We start from the raw sequence: 19,404 nt of genomic DNA on the forward strand, positions 1-19,404 counted from the left end.
TCAATCTGTGTTATATTTTAGGGTTTTAAAAATTCCCTCATGCCCAAATTCAACATGAAGGGGGATGGTCCACTGCAGGAGGCATTTTAAAAGACTGCACTGTTCTCGGTCATTACAGGTATGTATATACAACACACAACATCAAAAGAGAGAGACTCCCTGTTACAGTTAGTGTAATTAAAATAAAACTGTCAAAAAAGCTTTCCTTATGCAACTTTTTTTTTTCTTATTTGGCAGACGCTGTGATCAGCAACTTCCTGGGAGCAACAGAGACTTGAGGAATGCAGTTGGAATGCATTTAAAACAAGAATTTAAACCAATAATTTCCCTTAAGTTCATTGATGGTTGTTTTGTTAAAATAAGTAAACAATAAATGGGTGGTTCTTTTTTTATGTTGTCATTTATCTGTAATGTTTTAATGTTAAGTGTGGCAACATGCCCTTGTTTTGCAATAGATTTATTTCTTTTAAATATTTATGAGTTACTGAAAAAATTACTTTTATATTTTTATTTTATTGTTAAAAATCCATATTTTTGTCATAATATTTATATTTAAGTGTACTGTATTTATAATATTTTATTCTGCATTAAAAATATATAATTTTGTATTGTCTTAAAATTGTTTAAAAATATATATTTTTTATTAATAAAAACTGTATATTTAATTTGTTTGGATGGATTGCCATTTTGTCGTCTGTTAGATGTATATATGTAGGCATTTATTAGCTGTCTATTTAATGACTAGTCTATTCTTGGGCTTTGTTTAGACGTCTATTAAATTTTCACTGACAGCCCAAATTCAGTCTTGTTTTAGCCTAGACTCATATTCACTGTCTATTAGACGTATACATGTAGTCGCTCAATAGTGGTCTAACAGATGTCTAGTCTATTCTTGGTCTATGGTTAGACGTCTATTAAATTTTCACCAGCAGCCCACTGTCATAGTTATGTCAGTTTATGTCTTTGGTTTCTCCCATTGTCTCCCCCTGTGGATCTGTGTCATTTTGGTTTAGCCCCATCATCTGTGTCATCACCGTCACCTGTGTTTAGTAATTAGTCTGTCTTTATAAGTCTGTTTGGTTCTTGAGTTCAATGTCGGTCTTTAATCGTTCTATGTGTTCGTGTGTGGATGTTCCTGCTTGTTCCTGCCTGTTATTCTAAGTATATATTAAAAGATAGTGTTAATTGTAATCTTGTTTCTCGTCTCGTCCGTCCAGCGCGTCTACACTTATTACAGAAAGACCGACCTTCAAAAGTTTACCCGGCACTTTCCCCTGCGTTTATTTTCCGTCTTTTTTCCTCAGTGTTTTGTTTTTTAGTTTTTTATTATGGACCCTACTGTTCGTCTCATCCTCCTGAGGCAGGAGGAACGCTCTCTTGAGGACCATACACGTGAGTTCATCTCCCTGGCAGAACATTCCCACTTCCCGGATAGCAGCCTATGCATCTACTATCACGTAGGACTGAATCCCACCACCAAGGCGCTGCTATCCGGGGAGGGTCCTCAAGAGAGCCTGCCGGACTACATCGAGTGGGTGTTGGCGTCCTGCCACTCTCCCTGGACTGTCGGCGTCATCGAGGAGGACGTCAACCCCACTCACGACCCAGAACCCAGCCAAACATCACCCCGACATGCGGAGTTACAGCCTGAGCCCACCGCAGATGGAGTGCCAGAGCCGAGAGCGACAGAGCCTGACCCATCTGACCAGGTGCGAGAGCCGGCATCAACATCCGCGACGGTGGAGTATGACGTGGAGCAAGAGAGGGCTACAGAGAGCCCTGCCCACTGCACCACCGCTGAGGGTGAGCTTGGATCCAATTCTGGGGATTTAATAGACTTCTTCTCGGATCTTGCCAAAGACAACTCATATGACTTAATTGACTTTTTCTCTGAGCCACTGACCTGCATAGACTTCCCTCCCACCCGCCCTCGTCTGTCTGAATCTGCCTGGTCCCCGCTGGTTCCGCCCAGCCGTCCTGAGTTCCCGCTGGTTCCGCCCAGCCGTCCTGAGTTCCCGCTGGTTCCGCCCAGTCGTCCTGAGTCCCCGCTGGTTCCGCCCAGCCGCCCAAAGTCTCCCAGGTCAGCAGTCAGTCCCCCAGCTCACCCTCAGCCCACCACCTGTGCCGTGGGCTCGCCGCGGGACTGCCAGCTTCCATCGGCGTCTCGGCTGGAGGATTCCTCAGCTCCGCCTCCAGCCTCCGAGTCCTGGACTCCGCCTCGGCCCTTCGACCCCGCGGTTCCACCACGGCTCTCGACGCCCTCCTCTTCACCGTCGCCCATCGATCCACCAGCTCCACCGGGCTCCATCGTCTTTCCGGCTCCGCCCTGGTCAGTCGTCACCCCATCGGCTCCTCAGGACTCTGCTCCTCCGGCTGTGCCTCGTTGCGCCGTCCCACCGGCTCCTTGGGACTCCTCCTTCCTGCGGGCACAGCCTCCATCCTCTGTCGCTCCGGCTCCGCCGCGGATCTCCGGGACTCCGCCTCCGCCTCGGGCGCCAGAGCCTGCTCCACCTTGGCGTCACCCCGGATCATCGGCTCTCCATCTTCGCCTCGGGCTCCTTATCCATCTGCTCCGCCTCTGTCGGTCGGCCCCATGGAGTCGGCACGCCTTCGTCCACCATGGTTCCTCCCTCCATCGGCTCCACAGTGGGCCGTCATCATGGCTGCGGTCTGGGTCGGTTCCTCCTGCCTTATGCCCCACCCATGTCCTCCCTGGCTCCTCCCTCCGTCGTCGCCCCTCTGGACTGTCTTGTCTTACCCTTGGACTCTTGTTTTGGTCCCCCTCCCGGGGTTGCGTCCTCCACCAAAGCCTCCTCCATGGACTCTGTTTTTCAGTTTTGCTGCCCCTCTAGTCTGTTTTCTGTTTCTGTTTTGTACGGCGCGAGGACGCGCCTTTGCGGAGGGGGGCGTAATGTCATAGTTATGTCAGTTTATGTCTTTGGTTTCTCCCATTGTTTCCCCTTGTGGATCTGTGTCATTTTGGTTTAGCCCCATCATCTGTGTCATCACCGTCACCTGTGTTTAGTAATTAGTCTGTCTTTATAAGTCTGTTTGGTTCTTGAGTTCAATGTCGGTCTTTAATCGTTCTATGTGTTCGTGTGTGGATGTTCCTGCTTGTTCCTGCCTGTTATTCTAAGTATATATTAAAAGATAGTGTTTATTGTAATCTTGTTTCTCGTCTCGTCCTTCCAGCACGTCACCATATTACACCCACGGTTAGCCTTGTTTTAGCCTAGACGTCAGGGCTGTGTTTGAACGGCTAATAGACGTCTTTTAAACGCAAAATTGCTTGCTGGGAGACGTGCGGTGACGCATGCGGTGTTTTTTATTTATTTGTTTTTTGCTTTCACTTTCGAAATCCATAAGGGATTCATAGGGAGAGGAGAAGGGGTGCACAGTGCCTCGTTTTGGGGGGGGCAAGGGCCGCAAAAGCCCTCCAACCCCCCATCCCTGATCACGCCTCTTCCCGGTCCCCGTTCCACTTAACTCAATGAAATTTTGTTACTGTTCTTGCTTTGTTATCTTGATTAGACGCCGCGTAGTGGCCGCGTGACTTCTCTGTTCGTCTTGTCTACAGATTAAAGCAAGTAGGGCTCGCTGCAGCCTGCGGTGGACCTCCAACCCCGCCCACATCCATGTGTGATGTCAGACACCACGCCCACGTCAATGCGTCATCGTGTGACTCCCCTCCCCATCGGTAGCATTAAAGCGGTGCATTTCAAAATACTTCACGAAATTTATCCATGTAAAGTAGCTCTTTCTAAACATTGATAATACCTGCAGTTTCTGTAACACACATGAAGAAGACTTTTATAATTGTGAACTGTCTCTTAGTTTTTGGTCTGATGTTAGCACCTTTCGATTTCTGCAAATAAATGTTAATTATGCTTTCTTTAAAAGATGTTATCTGTACTTATTCTCATAAAAGTAAAATGATTGAGTACGTTGTTAACTTTTACATTTTGCAAGGCAAATATTATATTCATAAACGGAAATTTGCTAAATGCATACCAAAATGTTATTTATTTTTATCAGAAATAGAAGTTTTTAAAAAGTCTTTAAAACAAATGAATACATTTGTTGTTACATTTCATGGAGAACTTTTTTTCTGGTTATGCTCCCACAATATATTTTTTGTAAATGTAAGGGAAAAGGAAGAAAATCTGAACTATTGTTTAGTTGTTTCTAGGTTTTAATTTAGTTTTTGTTTATTTATTTACTTTTTATTTACATGTTTATTTCTTTATTTTTTTCTCTCTATGGCATTAGTTTATTTTTATTCCCCCCCCCCCCCCCCCTCTTATTATATATATTGTATTACTGTATACAGATTAAGCTTGTATTTTGTGTATCTGGATTTCTATTTCAATATTTTTGTAATGTCCAATTATTCTTTAATAAAATAATAATAAAAAATAATCCCGATGTTGTACGCATGTGCAAGAATGGCGGAAGTATGTTGTATCTTTTTTTTAATTTTTTTATTTTTTTATTAAAACACATACATATACAAAACACAATTTTTTACAAAATCTCTCGTTGGGAGACTCCTGTGCAGAACATAGTTAAACACACTTAAATTGAACAAAAAACCACTAAATACAACAAAAAATAAAAATACATAAATAAATAAAATAAAATAAATAAAGTAAGCGAAGGCACTTCAGTCCATAAGGCAACTCAAAATTGTCCACATACATATATTGTCCTTAATCATCATATATTCCTAAAATAAAGTTTCATGGAAGCTTAGCATGTTACAATGACAAATATTTTGAGACATCTTCACATAAAGAATAAATGTTATTACTGGAGTCTTTCAAAAGATTTAAAGAAGCAAAGTATTCCCTCAGTTCAATTTTAAACACCATTAGGGATGGATTCTTATTTTGCCATTTACATTTATGAATATGGCATTTACCCATAATTGTTATGATATTGTATATTCTAAAAAGTTCCTTCGGAAGGTTTTCATTACCAAAAAGAATTTGCTCTAACTTTAATTGTGTCATTCTCTCCATTTTTGTTTCCAACCAGCTCATGACATCTTGCCAGAATATTTTTATCACTGAACAAGAGAAAAACAGATGTTCAATAGTTTCATCTTTCTGGCAACAGAACACGCATGGCTCCACTTCAAAACTAAATCTCTTTTTAAGCATGTCTGCTGCTGGATAATATCCATTTATAATTTTAAATTGCATTTCTTTGATTTTAGGAGGTATAGGTCATTTCAAAAATTTGATGTATTTATTTGTTATTTTGTCGTCATAATACCTTATTTTTATATTTTGATCAAAATCATGAAATAGTTTACATTTGAATATTTTGCTAATACACTTGTTGTTACATTTTTTGCTATTTATGGGAATTTGGTTTAGTTGTAATTTAGGCAAATTTATTTGACTTTTGGAATAATGTAAATAGTTTTGTATCAAATTTAATAGAGCTGTTGGTATTGCTTTACATACCTTATTAAAATCCCTCTTTAAGATTTGTATATTAAATTTTTTTTTTGAAATCCGTAAATCTAAGAAAATGACCTTGTTCATCTAATATATCTGTGATAAAAATAATTCCCTTTTCAAACCAATTCCTGAAGAAAGAGTGTTTTTCTACTTATTGTTATTACTCTGTTGTTCCATAAGGTGGAGCCATGTGGTGTAAAATTATGAGTAAATACCATCTTCCAGTAATAGAGAACTTGTTTATGATATTCAGACAGTTTTACTGGCAATTTGGACACCTCGAAATCACATTTTAAAAGAAACTCTAAGCCTCCCTTTATCGAAAATATTCTTCGGAATATGATACCAAATAGAATCAGGTTTATCTAAAAAAGCTTTTACCCAGTTTACTCTAAAAACTCCAACCATAGATTCAAAATCAATTGTTTTTAGACCCCCTTTATTATAGTCCTTTACAAGTTGTGGAAGTTATGTTGTATCGGGGATGTAAACAAAACAGTTTGTATTAAATAATACAAATTAAACCTAGGTCATCTTTCATATAGAACTAATTACATTCAAACAGCCGCTAAAACACTTGCTTTGGTTGATTAAAGTTAGGAAAATGGTCATTGGTAATAAAACATTTAAACCCTACCCTATTTGTTTGTGTAATTACATAAATTCACGTTTATTATAATTGATTTTGACATAGCTTAGACAAGATCAGATTTAGACGGACAATTAAGTTTTGTTATTGTAAAAGTAACACTTAGCATATTTTCATTTTCATCTAATTCTCTAAAGATATGTCCACAAATGTAAACATTGCTAATCATATTATCACTATTTTAATATGTGTTAATACTATTTAATATGTTGGATGTGTGACGCGTTTGAACATGGGCGTGGCGTCTGGCGTCACACTTGAATGTGGGCGGGGTTGGATGTCCACCGCAGGCTGCAGCGAGACGTCCTCGATTAAAGTGGAAAAAAAGGAAGCACAGCACTAGGGGGCGTGATCACACCGGTCTAAAAATGCAGTGTAGAACAACTTGATTTTAGTGAAAAAAATATTTTTGTGGAAAGTGCCGTTTGAAAGGATTTTTTTCCCTTATTTTTAGTATTTAAAGTATTCCATTTAATGTAAAACGCTTTTGATGGACGATGTATGCCCATTTATTTTTTTACAGTTTTAAGGTAACGCCCCAAAACTTGTTAGGCTATTTCATAAAGGCTCTTTGATAACGTACTTAAAATCTCATAAACACATGCACAAATTATTGTTGTTGTTATTATTTGGGTAGATTTTTAGTATTAGAGATATATTTCATTTAGTCTAAAATGCTGTTGACGATTTCCGCACATTTATATTTTACAGATTTACCGTGGGCGAAACCCACTTTGTTATTTAATTCTAGGCTCCGCACTTACAATCTCATAACGCATGCACAAATGATATGGTAACACAGGTTAAGTTAACACAGACATTTTGTAAATCATGAAAATGAATCGAGGACATACATTATATGTACTCACCGTTTGTTTTTCTTCAGAGTTTTAAAGTGCTGCGAGAGGTTTGAGCTTTAGAGTAAAACATGAGTCATTGAGCAACACTTTCATTTTCATCTACAAGCTCAGCCTTTTTCAACACATTACGTAGTTAGGCTACGTCTGTTCTATAACATCTTGCGCTTAGATGTAAACAATGGCCTAGAAAAAGAACACTTTATTTGAATACTTTATTTAATAAGTTAATAGCATATAACACAGTTTTAAGTTAAGGTGTGTGATAGAATATGGATTCTCATAAAAGATATTCTGTTACTTTATTATTATAGCCTACTCAAATTCTCTTTCATACATTAAACTATAGCAGATATATTTGATCGTATTTTATATAATAGTATAGGCTATTTGACAGTAAAAAGTACTAAGTATAAAAACCTGCTCAATCATCTTGCCCCAAGTTTACTCTACTGATAAGGTTTTATTAATCCATAATAATAACCCCATTCTAATTGGTAAGGTGAATTCAGGTATTCATATATAATTTAGTTTTTTAATTAAAGGAACATTATTTATCTAAATGATAAAATAGTTTTGGCAGATGCAATATGACACTGGTGGGTGTGGCCACACCTCAAAGGAGGACTGTGTCATGGTCAAGGGTAGAAACCCTCACCCTCGTTGCTCATTGCTCATGCTATTGTGACCATTCCTGTTTTACTCCATACTACTATCAACAGAAAATAAAATGAAAAGAATATATTTTTAAAAAATGTTTTCTTAAACATGTTTAAATATTGCTGGCCCACTTCGGCTGAGTGTGTTAGATAAAGTGGGACAACTCTTAACCTTTAGTAATTATACTTAAAATACATTAAATAAATTGACATGTATATATATTTTTTTTTAGAAAACAGAAATGCAAGTTGTTTAAAGTATTTAGAGAGCAGAAAGTAAAACATTTTCACATACAGTTACCATTTTAATGTTCCTATTATTATTATTATTATTTTTAGCCTATTTGTCGTTGCTTGTGTTATAGTCACATCTTTAATGTATTGTAGAGTTCATTTTTTATCAATATTCTGATTTTCAAATTTTATCAAATGTATTGTCAACACAACATGTTCTTTCAGTTGTTTGGAATTTCACGCATGAATTGAGATGTGGATTTACACACAATTTATTTTACTCATAACCTGTAGGTTAGCCTATATGTAACCCTGGACCATGTAACCAGTCATAAGGGTCAATTTTTTTTAAATTGAGATTTATACATCACATGAAAGCTGGATAAATAAGCTTTCCATTGATGTATGGTTAGGATAGGACAATATTTAATACAACTATTTTAAAATCTGGAATTTGAGGGTGCAAAAAATCTAAATCAGAAAATCACCTTTAAAGTTGCCCAAATGAAGTTCTTAGCAAATAATTTTGACCCATGCAATGTATTTTTGGCTGTTGCTAAAAATATAGGCTACCTGTGCTTTAGACTGGTTTTGTGGTTGAGGGGCATATATGTTTTAAGTCATGATAAATATGTTTGTCTGATCATATGCGTTAATAAATCATGTGTTTTTAATTAAGAAGCAGAATAATTTTTGATAAATAAGGGATGGCCCACTTTATCAGATCAGCTGGCCTACTTTACCTGAAAAGAAATTTTTTCTTAAGTACATGAGCTCAAAATGTTTATTAGTATATATCTTGCAAATAACACATTATATGAACTGTATTCAGGTTGAAATATTATAGCTGGACCTTAAAAATAACAAAAGTAATAAAGAATGCAAAGACAAAAACAACATGTTTAAAAATAGTGTCCCACTTCACCTGAATTCACCCTATTTAAAATTTAACTCATCCCACTTTTAAAATGTCATAGGCTATACACATTTACAAATAATAACTAATGTGGAGTTCATACAAATCTTCCAATGGGACATTTTAAAAATCATGAAAATACATGAAGGACATAAACTGTATGTGTTTATCCTCAACAGGCTGAGACTGTTGCCTGCGGTTGAAGACTAGAATAGACTAAACGTGTCATTGCATTTGTGTCACCGTGTAACAAGCATTCAAATAATGACACGTTACATATTATGATTAAATAGCCCATATTTTGTATTATCTATAATAATCTGATTTGCTGACAATTAAATTAAATCCTCCAAGTGAGAGCTCACAAGTTATGCCCCATTGAAGAGCTACTGAGGCCCCCTAGTGGGCCTCGACGAGAATAGGTCGAGAAACACTATTTCTGCAGTTTCAGGACTGCATTTCTAGGACCCCAGTTTTATGGGTTAGGCTAGAAGAGATACAGCTCTGGCTAGTGGTTATGCGCACATCAATCTAACGTTATTTTTTGTTTACAACAATAATACTGTTTTTGTATTATTGTAAGGGCTAAGTTATAGGGTTGGGGTAGCTGTAGACGTTAAAACACAATTAGCCTTTTTCACAAAAATCGGAAATTACGTCAGCGCTGGGTAAAGTCAGTTCCGCTACAGGTCTGCGCCTATTATATTAAAATGCTCTTGTCTCAAATAATGCCTTTTACCTTTTCTTTTTTGTCTGCTTTCCAATTTGTTGTTATATAATCAAAAAAGAAACAACATTTTACTTGTTTGTAATTTATATGGGCACTCAGACCGCTGACTCGTCAATATAATATGCGCAACATAGCGCCAGCTATAGTTTCTGTTCTTCATCTCCTGTATATTTAAGCGTATTTTCTCAATTTACTCAGTCATTTCCCTCGAATCACTACATCACAGTAAATTATGACAGCATTTGACAGCATTTATATCCAAATGCACATTTCCCCAAGAATAAATTAAACGATTCTGAGTCCGGATGATGCATAAACTCAATACAACAACGTAATCCAGATTCAAAAGGAATAAAGCCATTAATCGGAGTCATGTCTTGTTTAGTATTATATAATTTTATTATGTATATCCCTGGGCACGCAACGTACATTTACACCGTAAAATGAATAATGCAAAGGAGAGCAAGTAGAAAATACAATATTACTTTAATAATAATAATAATAATAATAATAATACAATATTAATCGCGAAAAAAAATGATGTGAAGAGTCATAATGCACAGCCAGCACCTAATAGACAGAACGGCAAAACTCAAAACTGTACTGTATTATAAGTGCTAACATTCATAATTAAATAAACATAGTATTTGTGATGACCAGAATCTGACACAACGTTTTTGAAGAAATGTTTGCTATTTTTAGAGTAAAACACCGGTATATATATCATAGTATCATAGTATCTATTTTGTAAAAATAGACTTTGATTCCCGAATTTTTTATTTATTTATTTTTTTTATTGTGTATAATTCAAATACAAACTTTATCGGCACCTTTCAAAAATTAACACACATTGCTAGTGTTGATACATCAAATTGAAAACAAAAAAAAGAGAAAAAAAAAAACTAACAAAAAAAATAAACAATGAAACCGAGATACAAAAAAAATAAATAATAATAAATAAATAAGAAGGGTGAGGGTCTCATTCTAACAGCAAAAATGAGTACAAATTATCAAGGAGATTCTGGGCGTTTTTGTCAGTCATATAGTCAAGAGACTTCGCAATTATCTTCAGGTCATTCTTCCATCCGATGAAGTGGGGTTTATTGATTCCCGAATTTAGGCTTGTTAAGTACGGCCGCTGCTGTCACCGGAAAAACTTTTACCCTGCAAGCGCCAATCCGGAAGCCAGAAACACGGAAGTGTGAAAAAGGCTAGAATCATAGCTAGAATAGATAGAAAAATGAATTTCATTGTTAGTTTCCGGTCGGAGCTTATGTGACAGCGCCACCTAGTCAATCCAAGTAGGGGTAACTGCAGCCTGGAGCAATGGGCGTGCCGAAAGGTGAGGGTGTGGCAAAAGGTATGGGGCGTGCCAAAAGGTTTCTCATTGGTCTCGCCGAAAAGCAGGGGCGTGCCAAAAGGTTTTGCGAAAACTGCCTGCATGGCGCGGGTTACTGACGTCATCACCACGGCAAGTTTAGGTTATAGTTTCGCTATTTCCCTTTCCTCACTTCATAAATTATCTCAAAATTCTAACTTCATCTTTGTGTACCCTTACGAGTAATAAGGCTATTAAACTAGCTTTTTTTTACTGAGTTTAGTGTATTATAATATTTATAACCCCTTTGCAAAGTCATGTATTTTATTTATTATTTATTTATTTTCATTATTTATCTTATTGAAGTATTCTTTTATTTTGATTTTGTAACTCAAATTTGGTTACTACTACTAATATATATATATATATATATATACACACCTTACAGTTGTGTCTGCCTTATGTACTTGCAATTGTATATTCAGACATTTCTATTTTGGTTAATTTAAAGCCTGTTTGATTTGTACATTAATCAAAAACGAATTTCAACTATATTTAGGATACAAAAGCTTCTTAACACAGTCACACTAGCTGTTCTTGGGTTAAAGTAAATTAAAAGTTGTATTTGTTAACATTAAAGCATTGTGAAGTGAACAAACAACAATGAATAGCTGTATTTTTATTAACTAATGCTAACAAAGCTTAAAAAATGCTGTAACAAATGTATTGTTCACAGTTAATGTTAGTTAATACATTCATTTTAACAAACAAAACCTATTGTAATATATTACCCTGAAAACAATGTTTTGCTTGATCCAGAAAACTAGTTAATAAAACACCACAGAATTGAAAAATGAGTCAAGTGTTTAGTAACTTTCTGCTAAATGACAATTCATTTAGCAAGCAGACACAGCTTTATTCACAATTTTTTTTTATTTAGTTTTGTTTTAAATTCAAGTAAACAAAAACATTTATACATTTTGTAGTAGCAGTCCATTGAACAGAAGCCAACAAACTCTCTGTCTGAATAAAAGGTTGTGAAGACCCTCTTCTGTCCATTGTCACTGTATCCAAAGGTGTTTTTGTAGACTATCCACAGCAAGCGCACCTGGTGAACTCAAACTCAACTCTGTGTTATTTCCTCACTTCTGGACTGACAGATTTCCAGTCAACAATACCTACACAAGTAAAAAAAAATAAAAAAAAATTCTGAATGAATGCAATAATCTTTCTATTTATTTGTTATCTATATAACATTTAAAATAACAATTAGTAATATTTATAATAAGTAAAAAATGACACATTCAGGCCAGCATATTTAGATGTGCATTAACAGCCAAAATTTTAACAAAAGAAAGTAAAATATACACATATTGGCAATATTGCCATAATAAATAAATTGTACATCTGTGACATTTTAAGATGACTTTCAGAATAAAAAACTATATTTGATTGCTTTTATTCATTATATATGTATATGTGTTTGTATGCACATTTTTTTTACATTGTTTTTATATTAAACATTATGTTAACCTTCTGTACTTGTAGTCTTCAACCTTATAATGATCAACAACAGTAACTAATTACTAAAAGCTTTGAGATATAACGCAAAGTAATTTGCATTAGAACAAACTATTGTAATATAACTACGTTATATAAAGCATAGATAAACATATGATGAATTACACTTACCACCGCAATCTTCTCTTGCCTAAAGGAAATTACTTAGGCTGTATCCGAAATCGCCCCCTATACCCTCAAATTGGGCACTATTTGAGGGGACAGCCATTTTAAGTGGTGTTCGAAACCATAGTGGACGTTCTCGAGTGCACTCATTCAATCCCACAATGCACCGCAAAAACGAGTGTACAACCGATGTACGCTCAATAGCTAGAGATAACCCATAATGCACTGTGAGAGTCGCGCGCCGACTGAATTCCCGCGTCTCTCCAGACGATGGCTGTGTCCAAATTCAGGGTCTGCATCCTCCTTAGGATCCTTCCTACCAGGTTGAAGGAGGAGGGGTCCTCCAAAGACCGCAAAACCTGGAAGTAGGTGTCTGTGAATTTGGACAGCCTACACTTCTTTCAGTTCCCTCCCTTCCCCGTTGTTCATATCGTGTCGCCTAGCAACCGTGACAGCGCTAAGCAAGAAGTAAGGTTATCTGTACTGCACAAAACATAATAACTACTCTTTCATCCCTAAAAGCGTTAAAAACATCTTCAGTCACTAACAAGAAATTAGCTGTGTGTAAGGGGATATTCACACAGGCAGTAAGAAAGAAGCTAGTTTACGAAAGTGATGTTTTTTAACATATATACATACAAATGTAAAAAAATAAGCTTAACGCTAAAACCAAAGGCCTAACTAGACAACCGCTGTAAAAAAATATTTTTTGAAACGCCAGTTTTTTTAAAACTTCCATCATTACTACCGCTTGCTTCGTCCGCCATTATTTGAAAATTCTGGAAGCGCTCTGCCGAAAGGAATTGTGGGATAGGTAGGACGGGAAAGGATCCACCAGACCCATCCTTCAAATTCGGGGAAAAGGAGGACGTATTTGTGGGCCGCATTTGAAGGATCCTATGAATTTGGACAGCCTTCGTCGCGGCGCTGTGACGTAACATCCTTCAAATGAGTCCTCCGAAGGATGTAGACCCTGAATTTGGACACAGCCAGCCGATGGCGCCCGCAGCTGAATCATCCATCTGTTCATTTTACAACGCGCTCGTCCACTGCGTAATGCAGCGTACAACACAGGTACAAATTTGTTGTAAATTGATTATTAAATTGTTTAACCAAGGTTTATACATAAACTCCTTGACATAGTTCAAGATAAATCCTTTAATCTTACTACTCGAACTGTCCGTTTTAAATGATTGTTAAACAGTATAGCAATACTATGCAAAAGTGGCAGTCCTTCCGGTGCACTTAGTGTCCGAATTCACTCACTCGTTTTCATTCACTCCTTCAAGTGAACTGTACGAGTGGACTAATGTAGGGAATAGTGAATAGGGTATAGGGGGCGATTTCGGATACAGCCTTAATGCTGATTGGTCGTCTTCTTCTTAAAGTTTGTTTGGCGGTTTGCAAACCAACTGGAAAGTGCTTTACCGCCACCAGCTGGACTGGAGTGTGCAACAAAAGTTTAACGCTGATTGGCCAATACAGTAAAAGCAAGACCGATGAGAAACCTTTTGGCACGCCCCCTACCTTTTGGCACGCCCCTACCTTTCGGCACGCCCATTGCTCCAGGCTGCAGTTACCCCTGTCTCAGTCAATTTGACACAGACGCTCATTGCACAGCAGTTCGCTAGAGGTCAGTAGTGCGCAAGCAGATTGAGAACCACCACAAACCAACAGAAGAAAAACACAGGTTCTCATTTTAAACTTCCGAGCATGGCGGACAAGAAAACAACAGGTAAATGTTATTTCCATTTAAACTTCTGTAGCCTATCCTTTGGGTGATAATGGTACATGGCAAAAATAAATACTTAAATGAATTAAACGCAAGGCTTGTCAATGTGTTTCCAACCCTACATTCCTCATTGTTCGCGGCACAACATGTAAACTGTCTTGCTATGCATCGCAATTGTCTTATCATGTAAAACCAGCTGTAGTTCACATTCAGATGATTTGTCATCCTCAGTCCGCTCGCACGATCCCAACCAGCGGCGCGTTCTGGACAGCGCGACGCGCCAGCGCCGTTTAACCCGCCAGCTCGAGGCTCTCGAAAAAGACAATTTCCAGGACGACCCTCACGCGAGCCTCCCGCAGCTCGTCAAGCGGCTGCCGCAGTTCGACGAGAGCAACGAATCCGGTAACGAATCGAGTCGGTGTTATGCATCAGTGCCCATCCCTTTGCTCGCATTAAATCTTTTATTACCAACTGTATCCGACGATGACATTTGTGTTTTGTTTTGTTTTGTTGTTCTCTCCTGATGGATTTTGATTTCAAGGCAAGCGGAGGAAGAAGACAAGGGGTGACCATTTTAAACAGAGATTCCGCAAAAACTTCCAGACTCTTCTGGAAGAAGAGGTAACGCATCTGTCACTCACTAGTACTGCGTGCTGAGAAAATTCCAGATTAACTCAAACACACATTTCTTGGTTGAATACAATAACATGAGTAACAGTAAACCTTTAGGACCGTTAAAATGTTTTTCGCTGACATTATTTTCATGACAGCTGTGATTTGAAGTGTAAAGTATTCATATATCATCGTAGCATTTGTTATAAAACATGTTTTTACAGTAATTAATACTATTAAAGGAGTAGTTCACTTTCAGAACAAAAATTTACAGATAATGTACTCACCCTCTTGTCATCCAAGATGTTCATGTCTTTCTTTCTTCAGCCATAAGAAAATTATGTTTTTTGGGGAAAACATTTCAGGATATCTCTCCATATAATGGACTAATATGGTGCCCCCGAGTTTGAACTTCCAAAATGCAGCTTCAAAGGGCTCTAAACAATCACAGCCGAGGAAAGAAGGGTCTTATTTAGCAAAACGATTGGTTATTTTCTAAAAAAAAAAAAATTACAATTTATATACTTTTTAACCTCAAATGCTCGTCTTGTCTACACTCTTAAAAATAAAGGTGCTTTTAAAGGTTCTTCACAGCGATGGCATAGAAGAACCATTTTTGGATCCACAAAGAACCATTCAGTCAAAGGTTCTTTAAAGAACCTTCTCTTTCTTACCTTTTTATAACCTGAAGAACCTTCTTTTGCCACAAAGAACCTTTTAAGAAACAGAAAGGTTCTTCAGATGTTAAAGGTTCTTTATGGAACCATTTAAACAAAAAAGGTTCTTCTAGGGTATCGTGAAGCACCTTTATTTTTAAGAGTGTAGCTCTGTGTGTACTCTGTGTAGAGATTAATAAGTATATAAATTGTTTTGTAAAATGTTTTAGAAAATAGCCAATCATTTCGCTAGATAAGACCCTTCTTCCTCGGCTGGGATCATTTAGAGCCCTTTGAAGCTGCATTTAAACTGCATTTTGGAAATTCAAACTCGGGGGCACCATAGTAGTCCATTATATGGATAGAAATTCTGAAAGGAGGGTGAGTACATTATCTGTAAGTTTTTGTTCTGAAAGTGAACTACTCCTTTAAGTATTCTTAATTAGATTAATGTTAAGATTAATGTTTTAAATATAAAATTTTGAATACAGAAATATTAAATGATTTATCCCACCCAGCAAAAACTCGTCGAAACGACGTCAAAAAGACGACAAAGCCAGACGTCTAAACAACGTTAAAATTTGGTTGAAAAGTGAAAGACGAAACGACGTCTTTTTCAGTTCGTCGAAAAGACGTCTATAAAAAGACGTCCAAATTACGTCTAAATGTGGTTGTAAAGTGAAAGTTAAAAAGACGTCTTTTCCAGTCCTAATTTCAACCGTGAATTTATAATGTAAAAATAAGACAATTCACAAGAGTACCAAAAAAATTATTTACATTAAATACATCTTTCACCAAAAAAACTCCACTCTTCTGATCACAAGCCTGCATTTGATCAAACACATCGTAAAAAAAAAAAAACATTAATATTATGAAATATAAGTACAAAAATATTTTTTTTCTATAGGAATACATTGTAAAAGGTAATTTCTCCCTGTAAATTACATACATGAATTACATGAGCATGATTACTCCAGTCTTCAGTAAAATACGATCGTTCAGATATCTTTTTTATATACTAATTATAAAAGAAACATTTATAATTATTGTCAGTGTGAACTTTCAAAAGAGCAGTATTTATTTTAAACAGAATTATTTTCAAAACAATAAACTTTGATCAAATAGAACAGTCATTAATTACTTACCCTTGTGTTGCTCCAAACCCATAAGACCCTTTTGTGCAGAAGGCAAATGAATAAATTTTTAACAGATGCCTTGTGTACACAAAGAAGCAGCGACAAAAAATTAAGTCTTTATTCACAAATAATATATCTCAAAAACATTTTCACAAAAGCACCATGAGATGGCCAGCTCTCACAACAACACAACACTGATTCATCATGGTGCTCTTGTGAACATGTTATTTTGTGAATAAAAATGCAATGTTTTCTGTACAGACAAAACATTCACATCACTTAGTTTATAAAATTGCAGTTAAACAACTGGAGTGACACGGATTACTTTAATTATGTCTTTACTACCTTCCCGGCGCTTCAAAATCGTAGTTGCATAAACTGTGAAACGGAGGGACCACAATTTCTCAGATTTCATCTCAAATCTATATTTATGTTTCAAAGATGAATGAAACTCTTACAGGTCTGAAATGACATGAAGGTGTATAATACATTTTTTGTTTAACTAATACATTAGGTAAATCAAATATCTCAGAGGCACCAGTAGATCTCTGCCTGATCTCTGATCTTCTGGTTCTTCTGTTCCACTAACCCAATCCTGGATCACTGAGCCACGACAGCAGTTTCCACTTTAAATGCTTCAGCTGGGCTGCTTTTTCTTCAGCATCTAAAGTGAGAAAGAAAACAATATCCAAAATGTCAATGTAAACATAAATAACCAAAATGTGAAGTACAGACTTGACCTTTCCCAACTGTTAGGGCATTTCCACCTCAGGGCACAAACGAGTGGCAACTGATTTACAGCATGAGAACAATTTTGTAGAATTTTTAGCAGTTTATGTTTAACAGTTCATGTCAATTCTTATGTATGCATTGCACAGGGTTTCCGCGGGGTCTTAAAAAGTCTAAAATTTAAAAATCAAAATTTTAGGCCTTAAAAAGTCTTAAATTCGCTGTTCTAGGTCTTAAATAATTTTACACAGGTCTTATTTTTCCGATGTCCATGTAACGCTACCTCTAATGCTCATTTAAATTCTCTTTCTGTTGTTTCCGTGGTGTTGTAGTTCTTTATTTCACTATTCCAAATATAATTTGCTGAATTTAAACTACAAATGAGACCAGCATGCAATAGCCAATCAGCTTTCTGTTATTGGCGCGAGTCTCTCTCGGATTGTACCGCAGAAGTCAAATGGATTTAACTTTTTAGCTATGAGGAAGTGCAAGTTTAGCGAAACTGGGCTTGGAAAAACTGAATATAGGGCTTGGCTAAGGCCAGTTGCTAACAACTGTAGATTTTTTTCTCCCTCTGTGGAAGTTTCTGCGTCTTCAGACAGAATCGCAGTATTTATATAACATTTATAATATATATATTTATAAATCAATAAATGTATTTAAAACATTAATCTCACTTTTAATTTTGCAGTGTAAATTATGTAATCTCACTGCTAACAGCCATTTAGAATTTATTGATAAATTCATAAAATAAATTTCAAAGGTACGCATACATTTCAAAAGTAAAAAAAAAAAAATCGCTTCAGAATTTTTTTTTTAAATCAGATATTTCTAGTGGTACTTTTATGGGGATATTTTGTGTGGAATAGTATCTGCTGATATGGAAAGTTCACTGTATATCGTAGTAATAAATTTAATTTATGACAGCCATGAAATTTTGTTTACTTTTTACATTAAACACATTAAATATCACATATGCATGTAATATAATATCTATTTCCATTACAGGTTTAGGTCTTAAATTTCATATAAGGTGGTATTAAAAAGGTCTTAAAAAGTCTTAAATTTCACTTGTTCATATCTGCAGAAACCCTGATTGCAAATGTGGTACAATTAAAATTACTGAAAGTACTAAAAAAAAAGAATGTAAGTTTCTTTACACAAATGAAAAATTTGTAGTCTTAATAAATTGCTAGTGTTTGCTAGATAAGACATTACTTGTCTAGTGATATATGTTTACTCTAAAAATATAATATTGGTTTGTGTTTTAAAATCTGGCACATGTCGTTTTGTAGTGAATTATCTCTTTAGTTTTGAGCTTCAAACCTACCTATAAGGGAACATAGTGAGCATCAATGTTTCCTGGCTATCACAACTTTTTAAGGGAGCAAACATTTCCAGTCCTGCGCATGGAGGACCAAAGTTCTGCACAGTTTTTGGTGATCCTTGATCAGCTGCTCAGGTCTGCTTAATTTGAGTTTGGAGCTAAACTTTAAAAAGAAAAAGAAGAAAACCAATATTATGATAATGTTAAAAAATTAAACAGTTAAATATGCACATCTGAAAATGCAAAGATGAGAAGAAAGCAATGTATTTAACTTTCAATCCACACGGCATGACAAAGTACAATAGAACCTATTATAATCAGTGATGCTGTCTACACTGAATGAGGCATGGCACTTTAGCTGTTGCAGCGCGGCATGACACGACAACTTGCATCACGACAACTCACGTCACGTCCATGGGTGTAGAGAATGGGAACCTATGTCACTGTGCATTACGTTCTGGGTAAAATTACTATTTATGTTAATATTTTTAAGAGCTTCTTGCACTTTGTTAACGTAAATAGACTAATAATTAAATCTTGTGTTATTAAAGGGATAGTTCACCCAAAAATGAAAATGTGATGTTTATCTGCTAACCCCAGGGCATCCAAGATGTAGGTGACTTTGTTTCCTCAGTAGAACACAAAGATTTTTAACTTAAACAGCTGCAGTCTGTTAGTCATATAATGGCAGTGGA

General features: G+C 36.3%; 1 protein-coding gene across 2 annotated transcripts in view; it reads left to right on the forward strand.

The window, feature by feature from the left end:
* The first annotated feature begins 12,532 nt into the window (after positions 1 to 12,532).
* Positions 12,533 to 19,404, forward strand: part of znhit1 (zinc finger, HIT-type containing 1) — a 30,856-nt gene continuing 23,984 nt past the window's right edge. The window contains exons 1-3 of one of the 2 annotated variants that reach the window (XM_073839596.1): positions 12,533 to 14,252; positions 14,481 to 14,663; positions 14,791 to 14,870. In XM_073839596.1, the coding sequence (XP_073695697.1) occupies positions 14,231 to 14,252; positions 14,481 to 14,663; positions 14,791 to 14,870 (285 nt within the window). In that variant the 5' untranslated portion in view covers positions 12,533 to 14,230. The remainder of the gene's footprint in view (positions 14,253 to 14,480; positions 14,664 to 14,790; positions 14,871 to 19,404) is intronic. The other variant, XM_073839597.1, reaches the window with a different exon arrangement.

This window comes from Garra rufa, chromosome 5 (genome assembly GCF_049309525.1).
Source record: "Garra rufa chromosome 5, GarRuf1.0, whole genome shotgun sequence".
Classification (NCBI taxonomy): domain Eukaryota; kingdom Metazoa; phylum Chordata; class Actinopteri; order Cypriniformes; family Cyprinidae; genus Garra; species Garra rufa.